This window comes from Thunnus albacares, chromosome 16, assembly GCF_914725855.1.
Source record: "Thunnus albacares chromosome 16, fThuAlb1.1, whole genome shotgun sequence".
Lineage (NCBI taxonomy): Eukaryota > Metazoa > Chordata > Actinopteri > Scombriformes > Scombridae > Thunnus > Thunnus albacares.
Window position 1 is genome coordinate 6,540,350 of NC_058121.1, and position 27,346 is coordinate 6,567,695.

General features: G+C 39.7%; 1 protein-coding gene across 3 annotated transcripts in view; it reads right to left on the reverse strand.

The window, feature by feature from the left end:
• map3k5 (mitogen-activated protein kinase kinase kinase 5) overlaps positions 1 to 17,722 on the reverse strand; it is a 72,185-nt gene extending 54,463 nt beyond the window's left edge. Inside the window, exons 1-3 of one of the 3 annotated variants that reach the window (XM_044376811.1) lie at positions 16,687 to 16,743; positions 16,003 to 16,126; positions 2,850 to 2,989 (exon numbers count right to left, since the gene is read on the reverse strand). In XM_044376811.1, coding sequence (XP_044232746.1) covers positions 2,850 to 2,972 — 123 coding nt within the window. In that variant the 5' untranslated portion in view covers positions 2,973 to 2,989; positions 16,003 to 16,126; positions 16,687 to 16,743. Of the gene's footprint in view, positions 1 to 2,849; positions 2,990 to 16,002; positions 16,127 to 16,686 lie in introns of all 3 variants that reach the window. The other 2 variants (XM_044376808.1, XM_044376809.1) reach the window with 2 other exon arrangements.
• Positions 17,723 to 27,346: the final 9,624 nt, after the last annotated feature.

Consider the following 27,346-nt stretch of genomic DNA (forward strand, 5'->3'; position numbering starts at 1 on the left):
CTGCTAACTGTGTCTGTCTGTTGTTCAGTGCTAGGAAGGTAGCATACAGTGGGTTTATCAGAGCTTTTTCACTAAAAATGGCTGACCGCTGGTGTTGAAAACGCTGATGAAGTAGTGAGACTGAACCAAAAAGTTAAGTTGCAGGCTGTAAAATGGGAAAGTAAAATGAAAACGATAAGCTAAAAGACACTAAAATGCTTTGCAGAGGTGAGGAGGATGCAGAGTTGGGTGATAATTAGCTGTTGGTTTGTCACTACAAGCAACTTTTTCACATGACACATAGTTATTTGATCCATTGCTAACATACAAATATTGTTTAAATAAATAAAGTAAATACAAGTAAATAAACTATTTTGGGGCAAGTACAAGTCACGTCTCAGGTCAAGATGCAAATTGAAATGGCTAAGTATTTGAAGATTTTCCGAAAATATTTACCTAGCAAAGAGGAACTTCCTCTCAAAGTATAGGGTTATTAATTCCACATTCATGGAACAGTGTATGGCTATGCTAGACTATGCTTTTATTTTATCTGGACACTTACCAAGTCAAAATCTGAGAATTGATTGTCTTTGCTTTCAAGTCTCAAAACAAGCCAAGTTTTTAGAGTCTCAAGTCCTCATTTCTGTCGCTTAAATCTGACTCAAGTCTTTAGTTCTATATTATATCCATATTCGTTTTTTTTACTCCCTAATATTGGTACCAGCAGCGGCCCCAAAAATCCAGTATTGGTTGGGTTCTAGTCAGAGTAGATCAACCCATCATCTGGGTTGTTTTCAGTGCGCAGAAGTGCTTACATTGCCCCATTGTCTTGAGACGACTGAGATGAATGTTTGAAATGACCCATCAGGGAGAAGAGATTCGGTCAGCTGGACTCAGAATATCTGCTCTGAAAGCTCCATGAAATGTGTTTGTTGACACAGAGAGGTGGATAGTTGGAAACAGATGAAAACGCAGGGTGCAGTGTTATCTCTGTGAGCTCCTCTGTCATTACTGGAACGTGGCCACTGGGCTGATTTGTTTTTGTTGTTATCAGTGGCTCGTGGTGGCCTCAGGGACAGCATGCCCTGCCTCATGTGTAACGCTGTCATGCTTATTCTACAAGCTGATTTGGGTATTAAATGCCACATACCATCCTAAGTGCATCTACTTAAGTGCAAGAGTTAAGGAATTTCAGGCTCTTGGCAGGGTCACAGTATGGTATTAGTCTGCTATGGATCAACAACACACCTACGAATGAGCTCTTTGGTAGCACAGCTGTCTGTTATGCTAGTGAGCCTGGATTCTTGGTTCAAGGCTGGGAACTCTCCACCCCTTCACCAGAAGCTTTAGTTCCTGCTGGCATGACTGACACTTGGCAATATTTACTCCTATTGACCTATTGATCCAGCTCATATGTTTCAGTCCAGCTGGAGTCAGTGTGGTATTGAGTGTATTTGTATTCAGTGACAGTTGAAAGGCAAGTCAAACCACCTTCTGTTCTGCTTTTCTAGAGTGCACTTCTGAATTAGCTCCACTTGTCTCTCTGACACTAAAATCTATAGCTGACTACAGACTCATCATTTTGTAACTGCGGTATAAGCTGCCATGAAAGTCTCCTGTAACTACATATAGTTTGTAATATTGATACTCTCATGACGTGGTTTTATATCCGCCTGTTAACCCCTGACCTTCAGCTGTGCCTCGGTCTCCCAGAAAAATAAAGACAAGTTGATGTTGGCTCTAATGACAGGGTTTCCCCCAGGAAGTTGTTTTACAGAGATGATAAACCACTGAGACTCTGATGCATCTCATCTTGTGATACATTTGCTGTATGAAACAGTGCCTCTGACATTTTTTCTTAAAGGTCATGGTTTATTTAATAAAGGTGTATCATTTTTTTTATGATGTCAGGGTTATCACCATGGCTTAACACCTCCACAAAGAGTGCACAATCATCTACATTTATACATGTTTAGAAATTGACTCTGTATCGTTAAATACAACTGTTCCTGATAAAATTAGGCAATTTATCAATTAGTTGATCGACAGAAAATTAATCGGCAACTGTTCTGATAATCGAATGATCATTTTAGTCATTTTTAAAGCAAAAATGCCGACATTTGGTTCCAGCTTTTGTTTAGATTTGATGGTTTTCTTTGACTTCTGTGATAGTAAACTGAATGGCTTTGTGTTTTGGACCGTTGGTTGGACAAAACAAGACATTTGAAGACATGAACTTGGGCTGTGGGAAGTTATAAAAGGCATTTTAACTGAAAAAATATTCTGCAGATTAGTCGATAATGAAAATAATTGTTAGTTGCAGCCCTAGATAAAATAGCAAAAATGTTCCAAAATGCACTGTCTTGCAATAATAAGCCTTTAGAAAAGCTTAGATGAGCCTGTTCATTGTCTCATATCTTAATACCTTCATATAACTTTCCTCACACTTTATTAAAATCTGTTGAGAATTTTTTTTGTATTCCAGTGAATAAACAAATCAAAACCTGGCTTGTCAGTAGTTAAGAAGCACCACATACAGAAACTCAAAATCCCTCAAATGAAAAATAAACAACAAAGACAAAACAGTTGAAGTGCAGAAACAGCACTGAAGACTTTTTTTTGTCATCCACAACTAAATGAAGCCATCATTCACTTCCTCAACATATTTCCTAAATGCATCTCCTTCTACCAAATTATTGATGCATTTGCACTGCGTGCCGCTCCCACCAAATTACATTTCTGTCAATCTCGTGTCCTAAATAGAGCCTTTAATCACCACCCTTGTGAACCACAGTGGTTGTTTGTTTCATGCGTTTAGTAAAGTGGTGAGGACAGGATTGTCCTGGATTCTGTTGGTGATGACGGCTTACCTGCAGGGACTGGACGGAGTCGGAGTTAGTGTCGCAGTACAGGATGATGTTGTTGGCCATGCTGAAACTCTCTCTGACTCCCAAGTGGTAGAAGAGCGAGGGCTGGCGGAAGGCGTCAGTCATCTCCACCACAGCTATGTCTGATGGTGAGAGGCAGGTAAAGGTGTTATTTTAGGTTTCAGGGTAGCTGTGACCACAACACGTGGCAGAGTTTGTGATTTTTTTCCTACTAAGTCCTCAACATACTTTGGTGCATTCAACACTTCTGTTATAACTGCATGCATATATCCTGTATCATTTAAAAAAAATCCTATGCTTTTGAAGACCAGTAGTAATAAAGATAAATCATCTGGACAGAAGTTTTTGGACACCCTAATATTACACCCATGCCTGAAGCCATGGGTATCAATTTACTATGACAGAAACATCCATTCTCCTGGGAACATTTTCCACAAGATTTTAAAACCTGGCTGCAGGGAGTTGCTCCCATTCAGCAGCAAGAGTATAAGTGAGGTTGGCCTCTGATGTTTGGTAATTAGGCCTGCATGGCTCACTGTCAGGGTTTCAAATTCACCCCAAAGGAGTTAGATGAATTTGAGGTCAGAGCTTAGTAAAGGCCAGTCAAGTTCTTCTACACCACACTAAAACAACAACAACAAAAAACCCTAAATCATTTCTTATCTGACCTTGCTTTGTGCACACAGACAATGTCACATTGAAACAGTAAAGGGTTGTCTTCCCTTAATTGGAACTAAGGGGTCCAGACCAAAAGTACAGAAAGGTATATATAATGTAAATTTTGATTCAGAAGATCTTTAAATTTGACAATTTTCAAGCCAAAAATGCTAAATATTACCCCTGAATGTAGTTACAGATTAGTTTTAGTTTCTTGGTATCTTTTCAGCATTCATCAGATAAAAAGCTCTTTCTTGTGTTTTATATCATTGTGAACTTAACACCATTTACATGTTTTAACTGTAGGTCAGATAAAATAAGAAATCTGAAAACATTTCTTTGGGCATTGGGATCCGATGAGGCCCATTTGTCATTATGAATAATCTATAAAAATACTAATTACTAACTAATTTTCAGTAATTACAACTGTCTAAATGAACACACAGTATAACAAATAGATAATATCTCATGTAAAACCTGCATGAGATGAATGCCACTAATTGATGATATCTGGTTTTCTATGGAAGCATCTTCTGAATTGTGAGGATTTGTTGTTTTTTTTGGTTTTATATGATAGTAAACTGAATATCTTTGACTTTTGAACTGTTGGTCTGACAAAACAAACTATTTCTGTGTATTTTTTACTGCATTTTCTGGGAAAAAAAGACTAATTGACAAAATACTCAACAGATTTGTAGATAATGAAAACAATGTTTAGTTGCAGCCCTATCTGTATCTGTATCTTGGTGTTGAGTGGGTTCATATTATGTTCTCACATCTAATAAAACGCATTGCAAACTGAACAAAAGAGGAAATGCTTCACACTTCAAATAAAGCATTCTTGACATGCTTTGTTTAAATGCACCCCAAATAAAATGTCACACTTCACCAGTAATGACATGGTATATTAAAAATGTGTTTTGTATTCTGCCAGTAGCGTCAGGATCGGCTTCTTGTCACATTAAGAACAATGATCTTGAATTTCCTTAGACAAACCGCACAGAATTGGGGAACGTCACACTGTGATTTTGCCTGATTCAACAGCAGAGCATGCAAATGTTTTAGGAGAGCATTCAGATGTCGTGATTGCTTGCAATGCAACAGCGGAGATGAGTGCATGCCAGTATAACAGTAGACCTGCCAATATAGCTTTGACAGAAGGCTGCATAAAGAGCCAGAAGCAAAGAAAAATTAAGACCCTCTTTTAAACAGGCCCTGCCACCAGATCAGATGTGTTCACCTCTGTTGTTGCGCTCAATGAAATAACCTCAAACACCAGGCTGAGATAAGACAAATTGCAAAAAACAAGGGCAAAACATGCATAATGATGCCCTGATAATCCTGCTACACCTCCTACAGCTGAACCTGCTTCTCTTGACCAAAATTGATTCCCTCGCCTACTGCTCAAAGCAGAGGAGGCAAAATAATTCAATACTCTCTCACACTGTTTAGCTTTCAGCAGCACTCAGCCTGCTGCTGCAGGTTCCTCACGCCCAGCGGTGCCTCTGAGGGCGAGAGGGAGGGAGGGGAGAAAGGTAAGGGTGATGAGCAGCTCGGAGAGTCGAGAGCTGCATGAATTCAGTGGGGATTGTTCTGGTGTCTACTGGCTCCTCTTTATAGATCCTTCTCAGCCCTCTACTCTGTGCTTCTACCAGTTCCACGTGCACATTTCAGAGGAGGGGGGGGTCTGCTCAATATTATAACGGCAGCAGAATCTAAATGGCACTGGAGACTGTTCAAGTGTATATGGATTATTTCAGCAACTCAAAGTGTCTTTCGCTCCTGAGCTCGGAGCCAAACGGAGAGCATATATATGGACACAAAAGAAATCTATTTTAATGAGTGTGGGCTATTGAGAAATGTAAACAGTCATTCCCAACAGCCTTGAGCTATAAACAACACTGAGACAGTGTGAGCCATTTACACTACACATCCCTAAAGATTGCTGGTGTGAATGCAGACGCGCAGATGAACACAACTTTACAGTTCACCTTTGTGAATTTTTACTCGCAACTGACTGATATTTTCATTATTGATTACTCTGTAGATTTGAAAATGCAGAATAATTCCTGACTTTGGCAACACATATCTGTGATTAAATATTTTAAACTCAAGGTTCATTTACTATTTTTTTTTTCTGGGGCTGTATCTCACAGCCTAGAAGATAGATAAAGATGCTGCATACATGAAAAAAAAACATATTCGTATTGTCAGCAAAACTCAAGTTCTCTACAAATATGTACAACATATTTTAACAAGTTGCATATTTACTGCCACAGGAGTAACTGTCATGTCTTGTTTGGCATTGCTGATAGCTAGTTCTTTGTTTTTTTTTTAAACCTTACGTTATTTCCCAATATACCACTATTATACTCTTCTCACCGGGCTGCAGCTTATTTCATATAATCTGTTTCAGCAGGACAAGAGAAGAGTAAAGTGTTTGCATGTGTAGGTATGTGCACCTACTTTTGCCAAATAACACTTCATATTTGTGAAAATGACAACACAGAGCAACGCTAAAAGCTCTGCAATTACACTGGTGAAAGCAGTGTTTACACAGGTCACTCAGAGGCCAGCTGTGTAAGCCTGCAGCTTTATTGTGAGGCCCCCCTGCGTGACTATGAGTATGTATGAACAGGTACTGTAGGTAAATTAAGCACTTTTTATAATCAATTACATAACAGCTACTCATAAGATGTTGTAACCATGGAGACTCGGGGCCCTGTTTTAACCGTGCAAGTGCAACGACAAGCACAAGGTGGTAGGTCTTAGGTGCACGGACTGCGTGGGCATCTCCATGCATACCTGCTATTTTGGTTTATCTATGTGCCGCAGGCAACATGGAAAACAGCTGGGTGAAGGTGACTATAGATCAACAGGTGTGGTGATTATTAAATACTCTCTTAGACAGTCACATTACTGCTCTCATAGCTCTGAAACAGCTGAGCCAATCACAGTTAAACATGATCATAACAGCTCAACAAACAGAAAGCTTTTCTTCAGGAAATGTTTGGGTGGTTCAGAGCGTCACAACATGAACACACATCACCATAAATCTGCAGCCAAAGACAGATGGAGTAGTTTTTTTTTCATCAGTTAGTTACTATGATAATGATAGAAAATAAAGAAATTGATTTGGTGAAGCCTTTTATATGATTATATCGGACTGACGCTATTTCAGCAATGATTTTAATGTATCTCACCTTGTACATGGTCACATAGTTCAGTAATTAATGTTACACAACAGCGTTTGCACTGCAATGTGTTTCAAAGATAAAACATGAGACGTTACTTTTACTAAAAAGAAAGTTGTAAAAGAGGCCTTGATGAGCCCTGCTAACCTGACGTCTCCTTCATAAAAAAGTAGAATATTGAGTTATAACCGGCCAGTCTGATGTGTGTAGAGGTGTGTGTGCTTATACTGTAACAGCCTGGTGACATCAGGTGATTAAATGAAGGTAAACAGAGTGAACGGCCGTGCTCTGACATGCTCTCAGGGGCTGCGGATTTACATATCAGTACTGCTGCCTTCAGATGCTGCAGGGTTTTAATGAACTGAAGGAGAAGCTTTTCATACAGTATAAAGCAGCTGTGGACAGCAGATACTGTAAGAATCACCCACATTCACTTATAGATCAATACAGACGCTTTAACCACATTAAATGTTATTTTCTGTGCCGATTTTGGTTGGAGAGTGTTTAATTGAAATAAATTATTTATGATAGATGTGGTTCTGAGATGTCTGTTTTCAGTGCAATGTCCAATTTCCACCAAAATACAACAACTGTCTTTGTGCTACTTCATTTGAATGAACCTCCCACCTGAACACCCTGCACTCTGCGCTGGTCACCAAAACACCACACGGGCATGCAAAGCGAGTTTCAAGGTCAGCAAAATACCAAACTTTCAGAGTGGTGCTTGTGCTGGTTGTTACGCCTCCACGAAAATATGACCCATAGTGAGGAAACTGCTGAAAGTTATGTAAGTGACACCATCAATATGTAGCCACTGAGGTTTTTCCCTTTATCACTAATGGAGAAAGAGGGAATGAAGCTCGTGTTAGTGGAGCAGAGTGCAGCGAGAAGATTTCCCTGGAGCTTGGTCTGCACCGAGGACACAACAAGAGTGGAATTACTGTCTTCAAGGTCCACTGAAAAAATTTCCCACTCTCAAAAAGTCTTTTTAAAGGAACCTTAGAGAGAATAATGTCCAAATTTCCAGGAACAGCAGAGGTTGGTTGTTGTGTTGTGGCCGATGCATGATGATGTTCTACGGATGATGTTTCACTACTGTCAGGTTGAAGTGACATGCAGGATAAAAGAGTGCCACTGTTACTAGTAGTAACACTACCACTAAATATATAACACATTTTACTCATCACAGTATACTTGTTCCAAAGGACTTAAAAACAGCTCTGCATGACAACATCTTAGTTTTCCTGAATGAAGTGCATAAATTGAAGATGTTTTTCTGGGGAAAAGCTGGTTGTCTTCACCGTACATTAATTATGCAAACTTTTTAAGATGAAGCGTTTCATCAACTCGTCCTTGAAATGTAAAAATTAAAGAAACTAGTGGTGCAGCAGTCGCCAGTAAAAACAAAGTGGTGCATGTTTGTCCCGCAGGGAGACTCCATTACTCATGAGGGATGACATTTTTACTGCTGATGTTTTGTTTCTTGACCATGCTAACTGTTTCGTTACCACACTTTCAATGAACAAAAGAAAGGGTAACAAGAAAATACAAACCAAAAATAAACACATAAACGGGATGGGGTAGAGGGTGGGGTAGGGGGTGGGGGAGGCTTTGAACCAGACAAACATCTTGACGCACGTGTCACTGACAACTGAAAGCAGACTGGGAATTGTCTCTTGAAGTCAAACATCTATGATAAATTCCACATCATGTAAGGTCAAAAAGCCACATAAAGTGTAAACAGCCAGTCGGGGCATTTTCCCAAAAAAATACAACCCTGGGAATGGAAGAAAAGCACCATACATGTCTCTCAACTGAGCCTTTCTTTCTACAAATACATCTCTTCTCCCAGTGGACAGTATGGGAAATACTAGACAATGGTTATTCAGTTTAGATGCCCTGCCCAGCAGAGATTAATGCCCTCTTTATTTTTAGACACAAATGTACTCAAAAGAAAACGACTCCAAGCCTTGAAAACACCATGATGCAGGAAACGAGACCAACCTGCCAGTCGCACCGCTCTCCTGGCAGACTGGTCCCTTTTTTTTTTTTTTTTTTTTTTTTACCTCTGCTCCACTTTGTTGCCTTTTCACACACACAGAGATATTTCACAAACTGCAGTGCCCCGGCCCCGAGGGGGAAAAGAGCTGAGAACAGAATGTCAATTCATCTACAGCTGACAAACACTGGGAGAAGCCCGTGCTGCTGTGCTGGCTGCCCTGACATGCCTTCTTGATTTACTTCCTGCTTGCTTAAAGCAGAATGCACTGAAACAAGAGGGAATTGTTGTTATGATAAGTAAACAATATTTCGACCTTATCTCGATTGCTTCATGTGATTGGATTGAGGAACAGTTGGGCTTTTTCTGCAAAATGCTACTCTGAAATAAAGCGGCTTAAGGCAGAAATTACTGTACCTGTAACAGCCTGAAAATCACAAAGTGGTAGAGATAAGAGAAACAGAAACACCACATACCAGCATGGTTGATAAAAATCTCTGTACAGGGTTTCTTGGTATTTTTAACCAGTTCCTCCAAAATGTATTGTTACCGTTGTTTTAAAGATGTCACTGTAGAAGTTGCCTGCTGTGGTTTTGATGAATTAATGACCTTCAGTTAAGTATACTTAGAGTTAATATATGTAAATTTATATGCACAAACACCACAAAGTGAATGACCACATTATAGTAATCATTAGATGGAAGGAAATATGATTTGCAGTCGCTTCCCCAAAATAACCACCAGACTTTATATCATCTGTTAGAAAGTTTGGTTAAAGTCCCGAAGGGTGCGTGGCAGCCTACAGACGAGCATCTTAACACATTCTCTATAATGTGTAGCTTATATCGTAACATGAAACAGTTTTTCTGTTGCTTCCCCCCAAAAGATTTTTCACTTTCCCACAACCACCCATGCTTCACTTTCATCAAACATGCAGTTTTGCATCCACTTCACTCTGTGACCTTTGCGGTGGATGAGCAGGATCAAAGCACTGAAACAAACAAGACTAAAGCTGCATAACAGAAATGACTAATATATCATAACGCTGTTAACCAGAGCCCTATTGTGGTTATCGTTATTTTAATAGATAGTGTAGTGTGCATGTAAACACCCAGACTTTACAAAGGCCAGAAATGCAGGAAATGGTATCACAGCCTCTCCTACAATCGTTTTCATGAATTCACAACTGAATATAAGTCACTACTCTTGTTTGTTTGTTTTTTTGCACATGACAGCTCCAGATTTACTTTCTCCAGCTGATACAACAGAATTATGGTACTGATCTTTGTGGTAGGTAGAGCCACTCACTGGCACCTTATCATCATACCATCATTGGCTTGAGTTAGCTCTCTCACCCTCCACTGGTTTCTAGAGACGCTGGCTGCTGGCTCTTGCTGCCTTTCACCTAAAATGAACCTCTGATAAGGGGTTGAAAGGGAGCTTTGATTCACCGCTTCTGCTCCAACTCTTGTCGTTTTTCTGAGGAGCTTCTTACCCTAGGGTTTATTTAAGTCTATACTCTGCTTACAACATGTTCAGCTTATATGTAGAATACGCTCTCACAATAACTGACAACTTGATGATGAAATACTACATTTAGGGATGTTGGGGATTGCTGTTATTAATCTTAAGTGTTAGTGTTATTAATGTGACATGTAAAGATGTCAAAACAAAAGCCTTGAGTGACAGACAGTGAGTTTAAGAGATTTACCGCTGACTTATTTCAGTTGTAATGTGGATTTCCCAACAATAATGAATGGCTTGCTTCCGATTTTGACTCCACTCTATACTTCCTGTTGAGAAATAGAGTGAAAAACATGCACTTGTGAGTCTGACTGCAGCCTACCTCTCCCACTGAGGTGAGGGGGATTTTCCCTAGACGCTGGTGAGAAGCCTGTGGGATAATTCCTTTTGACCTTGTGCTCTTTAACCTCTGACGAGCAGCCAAACATACAGAGTAAACAGGAGGGAGAATAAACAACTTAACAGAGGGCCAGCTGATGGGATTTCAGAGCCGCGGCCTCCCAGTCGGGAAGCTGAGTGTGCAATCTTATGCTGGTGAATCCCGAGACACTCCCAATGAGGCACTGTAAGCTGACTAAGCAATGTTGACACTGGACATAGTGGGACCTCACCCACTGTGCAAGGATTACATCTGTGTCCTCTTTGGGTCTACTGTTCAGATTGTATGAGTTTCACTTAGAAAAGATTTCAAACTAAAGCCACACCATTGAAGATACATTACTATTTAAATCTAATATTGAGGTAATGGTACAAATGTAGCCTTTTTTGGTAAATTCACAAAATTTATATTCTTTTGCAAGACTTAACAGCTCCATGCAGTTTTCATACTGAGAGCTGTCCAGTAAAGGCCAGTACATTTCAGTGGTATCACCACAATCTGTGGATTCACTCAAAGGGGCAACTTCAATCTGTGTGAATTGTTCTAGTCAAGTTCAACTTTGGTGAACTCAAACATGTATATTAGCACTGTTGACCAATAAGCCTTCCTGACAGCGTGGACCTCCGGGAAAAACAGAACCACCCAGAGTCCAACCAGTGTTGCCAAATGAGTGACTTTCTCACTAGATTTGGCAACTTTTAAGACCTTGTCAGCGACTTTTTATGGGCAAACCAATCATCAGCCAGACAGAGACGTGAATGTGCAGTGAATGTGCGTACTTAAGCCATGATGTCACAGATATGCAAATTAGCACATGATGTCATCTAGCGACATCTAGCAACTGTTCGAGCAGGCTTTAGCTACACTGTTTCATTTAATTATCAAGACAAAATACAAAACATTCTCTAATTTCCAGCATCTCAAATGTAACTGTAACTTTTGATATCAGTGTTATTTGAACATTTTTGGATTTTGGACTTTAATCACACTATGGAAACTTGGGGGTATTTCGCACCATGTTATGACACTTTATGGGCTTTACAATTGACTGATTGATTTAATACTGATTTAATTGAATTGCTTAGAGGTTTCTCAGCAGTGGTAGGGAGAAGAAAACACTAATTAACTTTCACCAGCAGTACTTTCCCAGTCAGTCTGAGGATTCAAACCATTTCAAATTGGCCTCCACAATGATGGAAATTTAACATCTGAACAGTTGAAGGCCACTGCAGACATTTACAGATATGAGGTATCTGTGAAAAAATGTGTTTACGTTGCATTTTCTTGATGTAGCGGCTAGTGTGCTTTCGAAATCTTTCAGATTCACATCAGAGCTCAAGAATGTGCTCCTCTCAGCCTTCCCAATATTACAACAAAAAGTAGAAACACAAGTGGACTTCCTAAAAACAATTTGTGGTCTGTATCTGTGTTGCCGGCAGAGCGGTTAGTGGTGGAGTTGAGCTCTCAGCACAAAACAAGAGGTAAGCAAACACTCAGGCTGCAGGAAAGCGGCTTTCAAAGTGCTGAGATTGTTCAAAAAGCCATTGTGCTTCCTTTAAATTACACAGTAATTCAGCATAACAATCAACTGGAGTGATAAAGCTCTGCATACCACAGTTATGACCCAACGCCCAAACCTGCCAACACAGGTGGGACAGCAAAAGTCTATACAATCCCTGGTAAATACTAAATTCAGCTGCTGCATTTTTGCAAAGGGAATTCAGCCCCTGTAGAGAATCTCTGCCATATAAAATTACATGCATTGAGTAAAAATCATTCATTTTTATATGTTAGCAACCATTTCATCAGGTATTTCTTTTTCATATTTCAGTAGAAAGAAATCATTTGTTGGTTGAACGTGTAGAAGCAACAGAGTGTCAATTTTCTTACCACTGTCTTTTTCAGTCTAATATTAACTTCTTCATAGCTGTTTCCTGTTCAGGAAGAAGGTTTATTTTGACCTAATCTCTCTCTGACGTCTTCTCAGTGTTGTTTTTCACTCGACACAGGAGTTGCATTAGTGTTGGCTGGGGGCAGTTAGCTCTGCAATTATCATGTCAGTCGAACTAACGTCATTTGAAACATCCATTACACCCTTTTCATTGTCTCTGTACACCTTACTTCAAGTCAATTCATTGTCTCGAGCACGAGAGGCTTAATGATAAACTTATTCTAAAACCTATAAGGTGAAAAACATCTATGATGCAATTTGGGCTGCAACTGATGACTATTTTCATTATCGATTAATCAGAAAAAATAGTGAAAAATGCCTGCTATAATTTCTTAGAGCCCAAGATGACTTCTTCAAATGTCATGTTTTGTCCAAAATCCAAAGATATTCAGTTTACTATCATTTATGACATAAAAAGCTTCAAATCTTCACTTCTGAGAAACTGCAACCAGCAAATTTTTGGCATTTTTCCTTTAAAAAAAATGACAATTTACAAAAATGATTACTTGATAATCAAAATTGTTGCTAATTAATCTTCTACCAATCCATTAATTGACTTATCGTTGCAAGTCTAGAAGAAATACTTCCAGTGTAAGTTCTTCCTTTGATTTATTTTATTTCAATCAGTCGATTTACAACTTTTATCTACATTTGCGCCATATTTGTTTGGATTCTTTAAAAATATATTGCTAGATTTTGACTCTGTCACCATTTGATGAAATTCCCATTTTTACTTCCACCTATAAAGTCTCTCTCAGAGTAAGAGGAACAACACACGTTTAGAGGCGGATGATGATTCAAAGATCTGGAATAAAACTTCTGAGGAAAAAATATGGTTGGTCATTCTTGTTGGCAACAGTTTACGTCTCTGTCCAACATTTCCTGTGTATCATGTCCTGAAGGCTCGACAGTCAGCGCCTGCCATTTCCCAGCCCCATGTTCTCATTGTCCACAGTATCATGTAGGCGAGGACAGTTAGGATAGTTGTGAACAGCTTCTTCATTGTATTTGAATCTAACAAACCATTTTTCCAAATAACAGGGACCCAACAAGCTGCCGTCTGGCTCTGAGCTCATTGTTTAAAGGTTTTTGTTGTCTGGCCTTCATCGCTGGTACACACTTGTGCAGGAAGGGGATCAGGCAGTGTGTGTTTGAACAGATACAGCGTATTTCTAGGAAAATGCCTCTGACCTCCCATGTGAATTATGAGAAAATTCCACAGTAGTTCAGAGGAAGAGAAGCAAATGAAAAAAAAGAGAACTTGATGTGTTTGTATAACTAATAATGTGATGTTGTGATAAGAAACAAGCCTGCTGTGCGCTGAGTAGACTACACAGCTGCCTGGTTTCACAATTATCATGACGGGCTCTGATGGCTTGATGCGGGTAAAACTTGTTTGATTTACTGCATTTTAAAGTACTATTATCAGCCTATTTCTTGATTCAGCTCTAATTAGAGGAATTTTGAATTTGCTTTTACTCTACCATAACTACATCTTCAACCGACTTTTGAATTTAGGACATAAATGATAATCACTTCATCATCATCACAGAGTTGTGAAGTGAGTGAAGTTATTAGGTGCCACTAATTCTGGAAGTAGAAGTCTAGGGCTGCAACTAAAAATTATTTTCATTATCGATTAATAGATTAGTCATTTGGTCAATAAAATATCAGAAAATGGTGAAAAGGGTCGAGTGTCTAGTTTCCCAAAGCCCAAGATACAACCTAAAGCTGTGAATTTTGGCCTTGCGTTAATCGCGTGAGTTTGACCGTGGGATGATTTGTGTTTATTCGCTCCAAACAGCCAAAATACACTACTGTATATTAACTGTAGGCTAGCTAGCAACAGAAGGCTCCGACTGTATCTGTGAGAGTGTTTCTGTGTGTTTATGTTCGGTTCAGCCTCTGAATGAACTCATAACTCACCAGGGACTCTGGTTCTTTCTGATATTTCCCTCCAGTCTCTCTCCCTTTTCCCAACTCCTCTCTGTATGTTCATGAAGTACAGTCATAAAGGACTTTTTTCAGTTGAAACATTTTCAACTCACTCAAACACGTATTTGTGTCAATTCACTTGCCTAGGGTGAATTTGAACCTGCTTTCATCTTTGCATTGACTTTGTATGTAATCGTGCTGTGTGAATAATTCTTTCTTCTTTTCTTTATTGATCATACTAACGTTTCAGTCCCTCTGGACCTTCATCAAAAGTATTTTAAAGGTGCAAGGTGCACTATGTAACATTTGGCCACCTGCACCAAACAAATAGGGGGCAGCATATCACCAGAAATAGTCCGCCCCCACCACCCACCCTTCCTCTTCCTCCCAAACGCATCACCCCTCATCATCAATCACATCAAAATGCTATGGAGACATTAGAGCCAGCGGTAATTTACCAAAGAGTTGCACAGATCAGTTCGTTGGATCATGCAGCTGAGATCCACCCAGTGGTTGCAGCAGTGGCATCTCCCAACAACAGCAGCGCTAATTTCCAAATAGGCGTTATCTGGATAAACTGATCACATACTGGGACTCTAAATGGTTACTTTCTCCCCTGAAAAAATATTAAAACTCAATTAAGTGAAATATTAGCAGTGAAACAGCCTGGCTCAGAATCTCCGCCAGTGCTGGCCAGTTGCTTGGGGAACCAAATTTTTTTCCTAGGATGATGAAACCATGACCCGCCCTACTCTGCCTCTGACTGGCTAGTACTCATTGTCTTTGTTGGTTGGGTTGGTTACGTTTAGGCATGAGGAATGAGATTGGTTAAGGTAAGAACATCAGGGTAAGCCGATCAGACGCAGAGTAGGACGGGTCATGACTTTGCCATCCTAGGAAAAAAAATATCGCACTCAGGGCAGCAATACTTCTTCATCTTCTCATGTTGGACTGAGGGCAGACTGGATGCTACAGTGACTCACTATTGCCCCTGTGGTACAATGTGGTATTACAAGACAGGACAGGACAGGGCTAGCTGGTTAGCATGCTAACTTCAGTAGATATCTCTGAAACACAATACATAGATGTCTTTGACATAATGGCAAAATTGTTATTTCTTTACATTCTCTTGATTATTGCAGTTAATTTTTTAATGTTTTAAACTAAAATTCTAGCCAAATTTACATAGTGCACCTTTAAAGTGTTGTTCTTTCAGACCATAATCATTTTTGCTATAATATTGTTGCTGCAATATCTGCTGAACAATCCTGACACCAAATATCTCAGAGAAATGCAAACATCAGCTGCTGTTAGTGGCTCCTCAACACGTTGGCCAGCTCTGTGCATTACAGCTGTTTTTTATTTAACCAAAATCTCTGAAGGGTCTGCTTTCCAAAGAGAGTTTTTTTTTCAGTGTTTATAACGTAACTGAACATTTCCATCAGGATTATAAGCCAACTACTACAAATACAGTACGAATAAGAGGGGGAAAGTACTTTCAGTCAGTCAGAGGGTTCAAGTTCGTTCCTCTCCTTGCAGATTCCAGTGGAAAGTCCAGCCTCATGGCTCAACCCACGACACTCCAGCACAATACTGGAGGCGCACAATGGAAGAGGGAAACTATGCGTGGGGGGAAAGTATAACAATCAACCCCACATTTGTGGAGCAAATTATACAACCCCAATGATGCTTATGGCTCAGGGAATTCCAGCTTTTACTAACAAACTACAGCGTGGAAATAACAAAGCTGCAGTCTCAAGCCCTGACATGCAAAGCTGAGTGTTGTGTTTAGGGAGCCCAGAGCAACCTGTCCTGCAGGCAAACAGTTTCCAAGAATGAGGTGATGCCGCAAAGCCGTGACCTTTGACCCCCTGCAACTAGTGTGTGACAAAGTGCTGCATTCCAGTGCCATGCCATCATGAAGTAATCGCACTTCAGGGGTGACTGACTTGCACTAAACACTATTGATCTTATAGTTTAATCATTATAATGGAGAGCAAAGATTAAGTTAAACCCTATGAAATGCATTTAGAGGATTGATTTAAAACAGGCAGCGTTTAGGATCAAGATTTCCAACAGGTTGACACTTTGGCAAAATGACATCCTGCTAGTCATGGCTTGACAGAAGCAGCTTTGGATGCATTTGTGAGGGTTTTAAAGGCTTCCTTCACTTGACTCACCTGCGTTGTAGAAGCTGTCTAGCACCGTGGTCTCCCCAAAGTCCAGTTTCCCAAAGTTCACCGTCTCCAGCTTGCTGCCCACCGTATCACAAGCGTCCTTCAGACACTGCAGGGCCACGCTCTCCGCGTTATTCTGCTGGCTCGCCTCGCCATTCACCACATAAGCTACCGTCACCGGCCTGTTTTTACATGACTTCCCCGTGGACAGCAAGCCACCGCCGTCCATCGGGCAGCTCCCGGCGGTCGGGCTGAGCCCCCCGCCTCCGAGCACCGAGTCCTGCCAGAAAGTCCCGGCTGCTGGGATAACAGAGGTGCCACCGCCACCTCCACAACCACCGCCGCCGCTGCTGGTGGTGGTGCTTTCACCGCCGAGGCTCTCTCTGCCAGGACAAGCACCAAAGCAAGGCACCTGTAAAGAGATGCCGTCCTGGTCTTGACTCATTTTGTTTCAAGTGTCACTCACTGTCTTCAAGTGTGGGTTGTGATGAGAGGTCTCCACCAGAGCTCCATGGAGAGCCAGCGTTACGCACGGCGGTTACCCATGGAGCCTCTGCACAAGCACGACGTGCAACCTCGCTCCGTTTCAACACAGGTAAACAGTCTGCAAGAGGCGATGGTGCAGCTCCACATCATGCTGCATGTTTGCTGTCGATTGCAAGCTTAGGATAAACCCGATAACGCTGATGGACAACACACGGTGGCCGAAGTCACGACACTGTTCCGAATGCAAATGAAAAAACACGCACACAGGAGGAAAAGCCACCAAATCCGCACATTCCTTCTCAGCTCTCACAACAAATCCACATACTTCCCAAAGTTGTGCAAGACCGCCGGTGTCAGAGGAGCAACGCCCGCAGGAATCGGGAATGTCACCGAGTGGAAGTTAAGCGCAGTTAAAGTCTCGATTCAGTAGCACGACTTGACATCTCTGTAAGGAGAAAGTACACTGAACACGCACCGAAGCTGTTTTCATGTGCAGTCAGACCCTGCCCTGTTTCCACTCTTATCTCCCAGTCCAGACTCACGCACTGGGCGGAGAGACAACAAAGGCAGTCTGGGGAAAGCTGGGCGGAGACATGATGACCATATGTGGAGCTCTGAAAAGGAGCAGTTCACTACAAACAGTACGACCAAAAAACTAATTCAGCCATATTTCATGTCATAATTCAACACGTCCAGACTGCTCTGCTATCAATTAGTCGAAATTAAAAAAACGTTAGGTCTCAAATTTATCATCTGATATAATAAACACGTTGGCAAGGAAAGTAAGGAAACTTTCAAGCCCCCTTTCAGAACATTAATCTCCATAATGATTGCAGAGTTTTTTGTTCGGGGCAGTGAGCTGGAAGCGTGTCATAATGTTGCAAACTAATTGCATTGCTTGGTCTATTAATCTTATGTGATCCAAATGGATTAGCAAGTAAATTTGGACGGAGATAATCATTATTTGGCTGCTAGCCAGTCAACATGCTTCTAGACAGTAGAGTCTGGTTGTTTAATTCTCTTTGACAAATGTTGGAGTTCACTGCTTATCTAATCAACACATAAAGAAGCTGTTGCCCTCTACATGAATTATTTACGTCTAACCAAACATGCCCTTTGTTTCCCGTCATAAGGAGGACCTCTTGTGGTAAGATCTTCATATTACAGCTGCATGAAGGGTGAAAACAAGAATAAATTGATATATGCTGTATTGGGGAATATATCAAATTGTATTCTCTCTTGGTGTCTTTATAAACAAAAATATTCTAAACATACAGCACATAGTGTGTAGTTTCATCTGGTGCACACGCCTTTATCAAGAAATTTCACAACACATTTATGGGGAGGTGTCATTTTATAATGTGTGTGCTAATTTCAAGTAAGACCAGTTCTACTAGGAGGAAATCTTTTTCCATCTTTCATTGCTGGAAGTGGTCCAGCATTACTGAGGCAATAGCTGTAATTTGAACAGATCTACACTATACCTGTAGCTGTGTGAGGGCATAGAAAATCATTTTAATTGGATCGTGCATGTTTTCAGTGCTCTTGGAGAAACCACATGGGAACCTGAGTAGGATACGATTCTTTCAGATCTATGAAAAATCTCAGACTGTGATCACAAATATCACATTGAATATAAATCCCTGCTTTAGTGTGGTGAGGACTGACTAAGATCTGCAGTTTTGTTTGATACCACAGGCATTAAATATGAAATTAACAGTCGTCTTTTTTCTCATATACATGTAGTTTCCCCTCATGCATGTTGTAAATACCTGTGCGTTACTGTAAAAACATTTTGATAATAAAAAAAAACATGAAATATTAAAATAATTTTCAAAACACCTGTCTTTACTGGGTGTAGTGCCACCTTGCTGCAGTGTGGCACCTTTGCCAGACTACAGATTTAAGCCATCAGTTACAATAGCAGTTAATAACTTTGAGCAGGCAGTCACTTAAGGTTTCGAGATACAAAACTATAACTCTGGTGAGTTCGTTTTTTTACATTTTGAGAGAGAGAATAGGTTTGTGTGGACCCTGTGTTCCACCAGGGAAGATTGTGGAACTGAGAGCAGAATTAAAATTTCTTTTCTTGTTCGAAAAACCTCAATTTAACCCTGTTAATTACATCACCACTGACATACACAATTACAAATGACATACAGAACCATAATGAAGTCTAAAAACATCAGAAAAAAGCAGTATATGTATGATGTCTATGCTTTTTTAAAAAATGTAAAAAAAAAAAACAAAAAAAAAACAAAACAAAAGAGTTCAAATATAACCTTTTTAAAGTTTGAATGAGACCTCTACCTTAAATGATACATTCATAATTTTTCAAGTCTGTATTAAAACAACAGTCAGGTGCCCATATGAACAGTGAAAGAGGTTTTCCTCACTGTAATCATTCCTCCTGTTCATACCGGCTATTAAAAAATCCCTTTCAAATGTACTTTCAATGTAAGTGATGGAGGCCAAAATCACAGTGTGTCCACACAGTCATTTTGTGCAAAAATGCATTTAGAAGTTGATGTGAAGCTTATACGACACTTCAGCAGTCTGAGTTAGTCATATCAAGTGGATATCTCACACATTTACAGTCTTTTTAGAATCAAATTCCCTCTTTGTGTTTCCTCTAACAGTGTTTCCCTGTTGAGCTGTGGTGGAAGTATAGTAACAAAAAGAGGGACTTTGGCACTAAAAAGACTGTAAAGTTGAAAGATATCTACTTGATTTGACTCATTTGGACTGAAACTTAATGTTAGTTTCAGATGAACTTTTAAATACATTTTTGCACAGAAGGAGGACTGTGGATTTTGTCCACTACCACTTAAGTGCATTATGAAGGATCTTGTAATGGTCAGTATGAACAGGAGGAATGATTACAGCAAGAAAAGCCTGTTTCAATGTTCATTTGGGCTCCTGACTGTTTTTATAAGACAGACTTGAAAAATTGGAGACCTGTCCTTAAAAATACGTAGACGTTTTGGAAGTGCAAAAATCGGTTTAACCCAGTTGTAAAATTATACTTCCATATCCCAACAAGAAAAAAAGAAGTTAAATATATAGTTATTAAAGCCAAAAAATCATAAGTAGCATGTCTTAAAGGAGCTGCATATTTTAAAATAAATTTTTCTTAATACTTTGTCCACTGGGTGACATTGGCGTTAAAGCTGGAGTGCAGGACTTTTGTCTTCCCCTTCTGGCAGTGAGAGTCATTACAAAAACACTGTTGACGTGTGTACGTCATAGTGTCCACTGTAGCCTACCCCGTTACTACTGTTGTGGCTGTAAAATTGTGGATAAATTGTTTTCAGGGTCACACAACCCCTACAAAATGATTTGTTTCACTATCAGAATTTGATCCATTCGGTCCGATAACATTTGGAAAATCTAGAAGAGTCACACGATGAAATTATTTTATGCCCATTCAAGTTAGCGGAGCGCTAACAGGAAGTTACCCAGCTAGGCTGACGGAAGTCTGCATTCATCTGGCCAGTGTGGGAATGCCAAACCTGACACCAGATTAAAAACTCCATATATTGTGAAATACAGAGAGATTTACCTGGCAGTGATAGGCTTAATCAACACTGTGTGAACTCGTTTGGCAAAAGCTTGAATGTAACAGACATTCATTATATGTAAAAGTTCTGCACTGCAGGTTTAAATTTGATATTTTAAGTCATATTTTTCTCTTTGTTGCTTTAATTGAATATTACTAGTGGCATATTAACTCAGTTTGACAATTATTTGCGGTAAAAGAGGGAAAATGTCTCAGCTATAGTGTCAAATTAACTCATTTTAATAATGAATGATTAATAGTGCAAACTAGTGACATTCTCATCAGCTCAGTTTTCATACCCTTGAGGAAGGCACTCACCTCTCTGCTGCTGTACTGGAGCTGCTCAGTGGCAACAAGCAGACTGGACACACACACATAAAAGTGTTCCAGAACAATTTTAATTTTAAGTCAAAACATCCTCTGATTGAATGAAAGTTAAAAAAAAAAGACAATAAATTGATACATATAGCAGAGTGCCTTTTCACTTTTCTGCCACTAGATGTCCCACATTAACCACACATTCATTGATTAATTTTTCAGTCAACAGCTCCCAGAGAAAATGCTGCCAAACCAAACACATCCACAGGGCTGTGTTATTCCTCTGTCTTTAAACACATCTGGCTCTTCTTCATCATGTAGCTGTGGGCCAATTACAGATCACACCCAACTGTTTATGCATCACACTCACATCAAGAGGTGTGAATGCTGAGGTTAGATTACTGTAAATCAAATTATAAGGTATTGAATACAATGAACATTTTACTCATTCATTTCTCTCTTTATTCTTGCTCTTTATCTCTCTTTCTCTCATTCATTCACATGCACACACAAACCTCCATGTGTCTGACATACACTGATGAAAGAAAGAAATGCAACGCTCGCTGACAGATTGAGAATTTAACCATTATTGTATTAATAAAAAAAATAAGACACCAGAACAATAGGAAAACAAAAAAAATACGACAATAAAAGGAAAACACCATCTATAACCACTAACAGTCGTCTTGCCTCTTCCAGCTGACGCTGCTCAACACATCTGGCACACAGAGCTGCTGAGCTGCTGATCCTCTGCATCCTGCAGATGAGCAGAAAGTTTCTGCACACTGGCAGACAGGCAGAGTTTCTCCTGATGCTGTGACACAGAGCTCCTCATATTTAAGGTATAACAGAATGACAAGAATACCAACAAGTATTGATTTTATGATCTTCATAGTTTTGTCAAGTCCAGTCTTTTTTTTAAATTTATATAACCCAATATCACAAATCTACCTCAAGGGGCTTTACAATGTCTACGGTCTCTGTCCTTAAAGACCTTTGAATCATAATTGGCCATAATTACTTGTGGTGAAGTATCCAGAGTCTTTACTTAGTACAAGTATCAATACTACAATGTAAAGATATTCGTTTACAATTAAAAATCCAGCATTCAAAATAGTACGGAAGTCCGATCAACAAAATGTACAGTGCTTAAAGTAGAAAAAGTAATCATGTAAATCTTAATGCAAAATGTCCCATGTCATCATTATGTTAATATATGCTATATTATTGTGTTATTATTACTAATGCATTAATGTGTAAGCAGCATTTTAATGTTGTAGGAGCTCATTTGAATTATTTTAACTTCTGTTACATACTTTAATATATAAAAAATATCACTATTGTAAACTGATGATATGGTTTGTATGTAAAGTATTCATCTATAAAGTAACCAAAGTAAATAAAATTAAAATAAAAAATTAAAACTAGTAGCTAACATCATTCTTTTACTGCTCTCAGGTTTTGATGCATACAGTTAAAATGTTCGCTTTTATGTTTTGTCTGAAGTTTTATCAGTTTTTATACCCTGGTTCTGATTAAATAATATTTCATTTCAAAAGTATTTTTGGAATATTTTGGAATGATAATTATTGCTGTCAGATACATGTGGTAGAGTAAAACGTGCAATATTTGCCTCTGAAATGTAGTGAGGAAATCTCCATGCTCAGTTGTCATGGAGATTGCTCAGGTGTCATTATGGGACCTTAGAAATGACCTTTGGTCACTTGATAAAACATGGTTTCTATTCTCTTTCTTTCTTCTCTTTCTATTTCTCCATAACACGGAATATTGATGACTAAATAAGCAACATTTAATTTAAAATTAAGGGACAACTGTCTTATTTATTTGTTAATTTATGATCAGAGTTTAACACTCAAAACTGCTAATCTGCCTCATAGGGCTTTCAGACACAACGCAACAATGGTGCCACTGCACTCTGTACCTCGTCACTCTGTGTTGGTGTGATTTAGCCAGATTGGATTGACAGTATTGTCTCCATGGCAATGAAAGCAAACAACTCAGCAACTGTCATCACATTCTGATTCTTGTGATGCTAAATTCTGATTGGTGCTTGGAAATATGTGACATCACCTGTTTACACTATTTAGATCTGGAGACACCTTGAGCAATTTTACATAATTTAAAGAAATGAAGACAAATTAAAATAGTCATTTTAGTTACAGTTTTAATATGATAATTGATATTTTGAGTTCATAGAGCAAAATTAGCCTTGATTTGGAGTCATGTTTCTAACATGCACTCTCCTTTTTTTCTGTTTTGGTCTCCACCAACTCCTGAGGGAAATATGTTGCTCTTTGGCTGCTAAATGCTCAACTTTCTTCACAAGCCAGTCATTAACTATCTGTCTGATATTTGGTGCTGGACAAGTAGTGGGATTATACAATGAAGACAGCTGGCGGCTGCAACTGGAAACGACGTTGATGAGAGTGCAGAGAGTGAACCACAACAGTAAAATTACGGGCTGTAAAAATAAAATAATCTGAAAAACACTGAAATGCTTCGTAGAGCGATACCATTCACATTGCATGTAGTCATTTGACAATTCAGTCATAAAAACATTGATTAGTGCAGCTTTAAAGAGCAGCCTCTGAACTCCAGAGGTTTACCTTACTGCAGTGATGTGGACGTGTACTCCAGGGCGTGTCAGTACACTGTGACATCACTGGGTGTAGTCAGAGGTGCAACAGACTTGAAAAGTTCAAGCAGAGGGCAGTAAAACCCGCATTTGAGCGTGGTATTAAGTCACTCTTTAATCATTAGCTGATTAGGCATTGTTCCAACTGGATGTTGTTAGATAAAAGAGCACATAATGACCTTTCTCATAAATGTCAAGCCGCTGTGCCAAATTGCATTACTCAGTCTGGAAAATCTTTTTCTTCTTTATACCATCAGAATGTATAACATATCTAATAAAATGTAAATGTATGCACATCTGATAGTAGAATTAGATACAAACAACCATCATAGTAGAGTCATGGGTCAAGTTTTGAGTGTAGTTAACCATCAATAAGCAGTCCATGCTGCACCCTGCAAATAAAGCTTTCCATTCTGCTCTGCCACAGACCATGAAATAGTCACTCAGCCCTGAAATGGAGAGAATCACTCACACGGAGAAACAGCGAGAAGTTCAGTTAGTTCTGCGGTGCAGGTAGGAGATAGATACTTGGAGGCACAGACTTATTGCAGCCCTCCATAGATATCTGCCAAAGTCTACACAAACATTAGAGGGAAACGGGGAAACAAAATTACAGAAATCTGCTAAGTTTGACAAATGGCAGACCCAGCTTTGCCACTAGCTATTAGCCTGTAATGATTAATAAGTGAGAAAATAATTGCACTTCATTGAGATTGATGACGCCCCATTTAACCTCCACACTCATCCTGGCTGCGCCACAGAGCACCGAGATGAGCCTCGGACACACTGCTGCTCTGCCGGCCTCATTGGTATCACACACACATAGATAGATACACACACACACACACACACACACACACACACACACACACACACATACACACACACAGGGTCTGTAATGATCCTACGGGGCATTTTTTAAAAGCCTTGCAGCACTCTGATCATAAGTTCATTGTTAGTAAGTAAAAAAACAATGATCTCAGCGCTAGGAGGCCTCTGGGAATCTCTCACTCCACCAATATAGAAGCATTTAAGTCAAACACCATGGGGAATTAATGACAGTGAAGTCACCATTAACTCCCATGCTAACGAGTTTGTGAGCTTTGGCCCTCTTATTAGACACATCTCACGTGTGTGTTTGCTTGTAGTGGGGAATCTTGTAGATCTGAAACACACACTGTAAACGTGTCTGAATGTGATTTTCATGGGTAAAAATGCAAACAAAACGGCAGCGATCAGGCGAGGCGCTGGGAGTGCCGTGGCGCCTTATCCTCTCAGTCTGCAAAGAGACGTGGCCAAGGTTATTAAAGAAGGATGTAGCAGAGCAAGATGGCCGCTGTTGTGACCAGAGGCGGTGTGGAGAGATAAATGGTTGACCCAGCCTGGTGTCAGGTTAGGATTGATGCCACTATCAGCCCCACTGCTTTCCCAATGATTTTCTCAAATCTCTGATAGAGTGTGTTATCTAGTTACTGGCATGAGGGCAAGGGCCTGCAGGCACAGAGAAGGTCAATCTATGAGGACAATCTTTGTTGGACTAAATGAGAAAAAAGACCTCACAAAAAAGAATAAAAAGCAGCTGCTAGGTCTCTGGGATAAGATAAGCCAAATTACTTCTCTTTAGTAGGACAGGCCTCGGGCAAAACATCAAAAAAATAAATAAATAAATTAAGTGAGGCAGCTGTTGTGCTCTCTAACTTCAATGTTGTAGATTTCACCTGGAACCTCGGCTTCCTTGAACTAATGTTGATTCAGTGGCAGCAGCTCCTTGAGGAATGGGCTGGGCGAGTGTGTGTTTGTCTGCTGTTTAATCTGCATTAATAAATCTCCTCAACAGGAGAAAAACAGGAATTTCCAGAATAAATAATACAAGTCAGCGACGCAAACTGCCTTCTTCCATAATCTCACTCTATCAACCTCTCGCTCTTTTCAAAACTGGGGGGAAAGAGTTTGACTAATAGGTTCTAATTTACCGGCCGAGGTCCTGATCAATAATTCTGTGTCAATAATGATGAAGAGGTCTGTGTGAGGGGAAATGATTCCACTCATTGTCTGAGAAAAATGAAGGTGTGGACATCACCTCGGGCTGCGGGCAGATGTCCACAGGTGCTCGGTTAGTATGATGGTCGAGTCGATGAGCAGGAAGACAAATAACACACAGATAGACACACATATAAAGAGCACAGTGTGTTTTCCCATGTGGTGCATAGGATCAAAACTTTAAAAAGAGGTTCACACACACACACACACACTCACGTTCCTAATGGATGTATTTTTCACCACACGTTCACTGATGTTTTAGTCGAAAGGCCTATCTCATGACAATCTCATTTTGAAAGCAGTTCTGACAGAAATATTGACCAAACTGCTATAAATGGAGGGAAATATCTGTTTGTTTATGATCCAGAAAATTGCCAAAATGGTTTTGAGAAAATAAATAGTCCGTTTTGGATCCCCTCTGATATGGTGTGGAAATATAATACAGCTTATCTGCATGTATATGGTAGGGGAAAGATGAATACATGAGTCAAACGAGTTAGTACATTATGCAAAAAGTGAATTTTATCATCACAACATTATAATAATGGAAAAATCACTATGAGTTAATCATCTAACCTGAATCTTGTCATAACATTTGAGTCATTTGGTTTCAGTTAGGTACTGTATGCACTTCCATGTTTCAGTATCTTGGTCAGAAAAGATGAGAGAGCAGACCTGTGGTGGATTCATCCGACTCAGAATTACAGTCTGTAGTTACAAGCTTGATATCAAAAACGTCTCTTCTCAAGCTGCGGTGAGCCACAGTTTAATGCCTTGATCTGTCAGTCAAAGATAAATGTTACTGACTCCAAACAACATGAGTTCAGGGAGTTTCTGAAAGCAGTCTAAATATTTTGACACAAGCTTTCAGTAGAACACCAGTCACAGCAGACCCAGAGCTCAGACTGTGGGCAACACACAGAGAGGAGCTGGAAACAGATAGTTTTCAATTCATTACATTAAAATGGAAATATAATAATAACAAAACACCAAAACATGACCAATCTAACAAGCCAAATCTATGTAAATTATTATCTTGCATACATTGCTGTCAATGAAGGGATGAAACAATAATGTTTAATTGTTGTTAACTGACACCTGGATTGTACAGAAGGGGATGTAACTGGTAAGGTTCTCCTAGTTTTCATGATCTGTGATGAACTGAATTTTTATCAGCAGTTTGTGATGTATTTTGTGTTTTAGTGGGGCTGTGGCACATTTGAATCTGTTTTTTTCCTTTTGTTTGAGTAATTATCCTCATATCATATTCGCTGAAAGGCTTGTGCTGATTTAGGTCGCTACATTACAGTCAATGGAGCCCCACTGCTGCATGAAGAACTGCACAACCTGCACTTTGATTAGTCAAGAGAGCTGAGACAAACGGGTGAGAAAGGGGTTAGACACACCTATATGCAGTAGGTAGGCACAGTTGACTGATTAGGGGAGAGAGAGGGGTGGTCTTGTTCCTGAACCTTAGTTATAATACCTTCATTTCAAGATGAATAACACCACAAAGGATTTTGAAAGTCTAGAAGTGGTCACCTTTCTTACGTTAACTCACTTTCCTCTCGACAGATGCTTGCTCTTTCCATGGCATTTTGTAG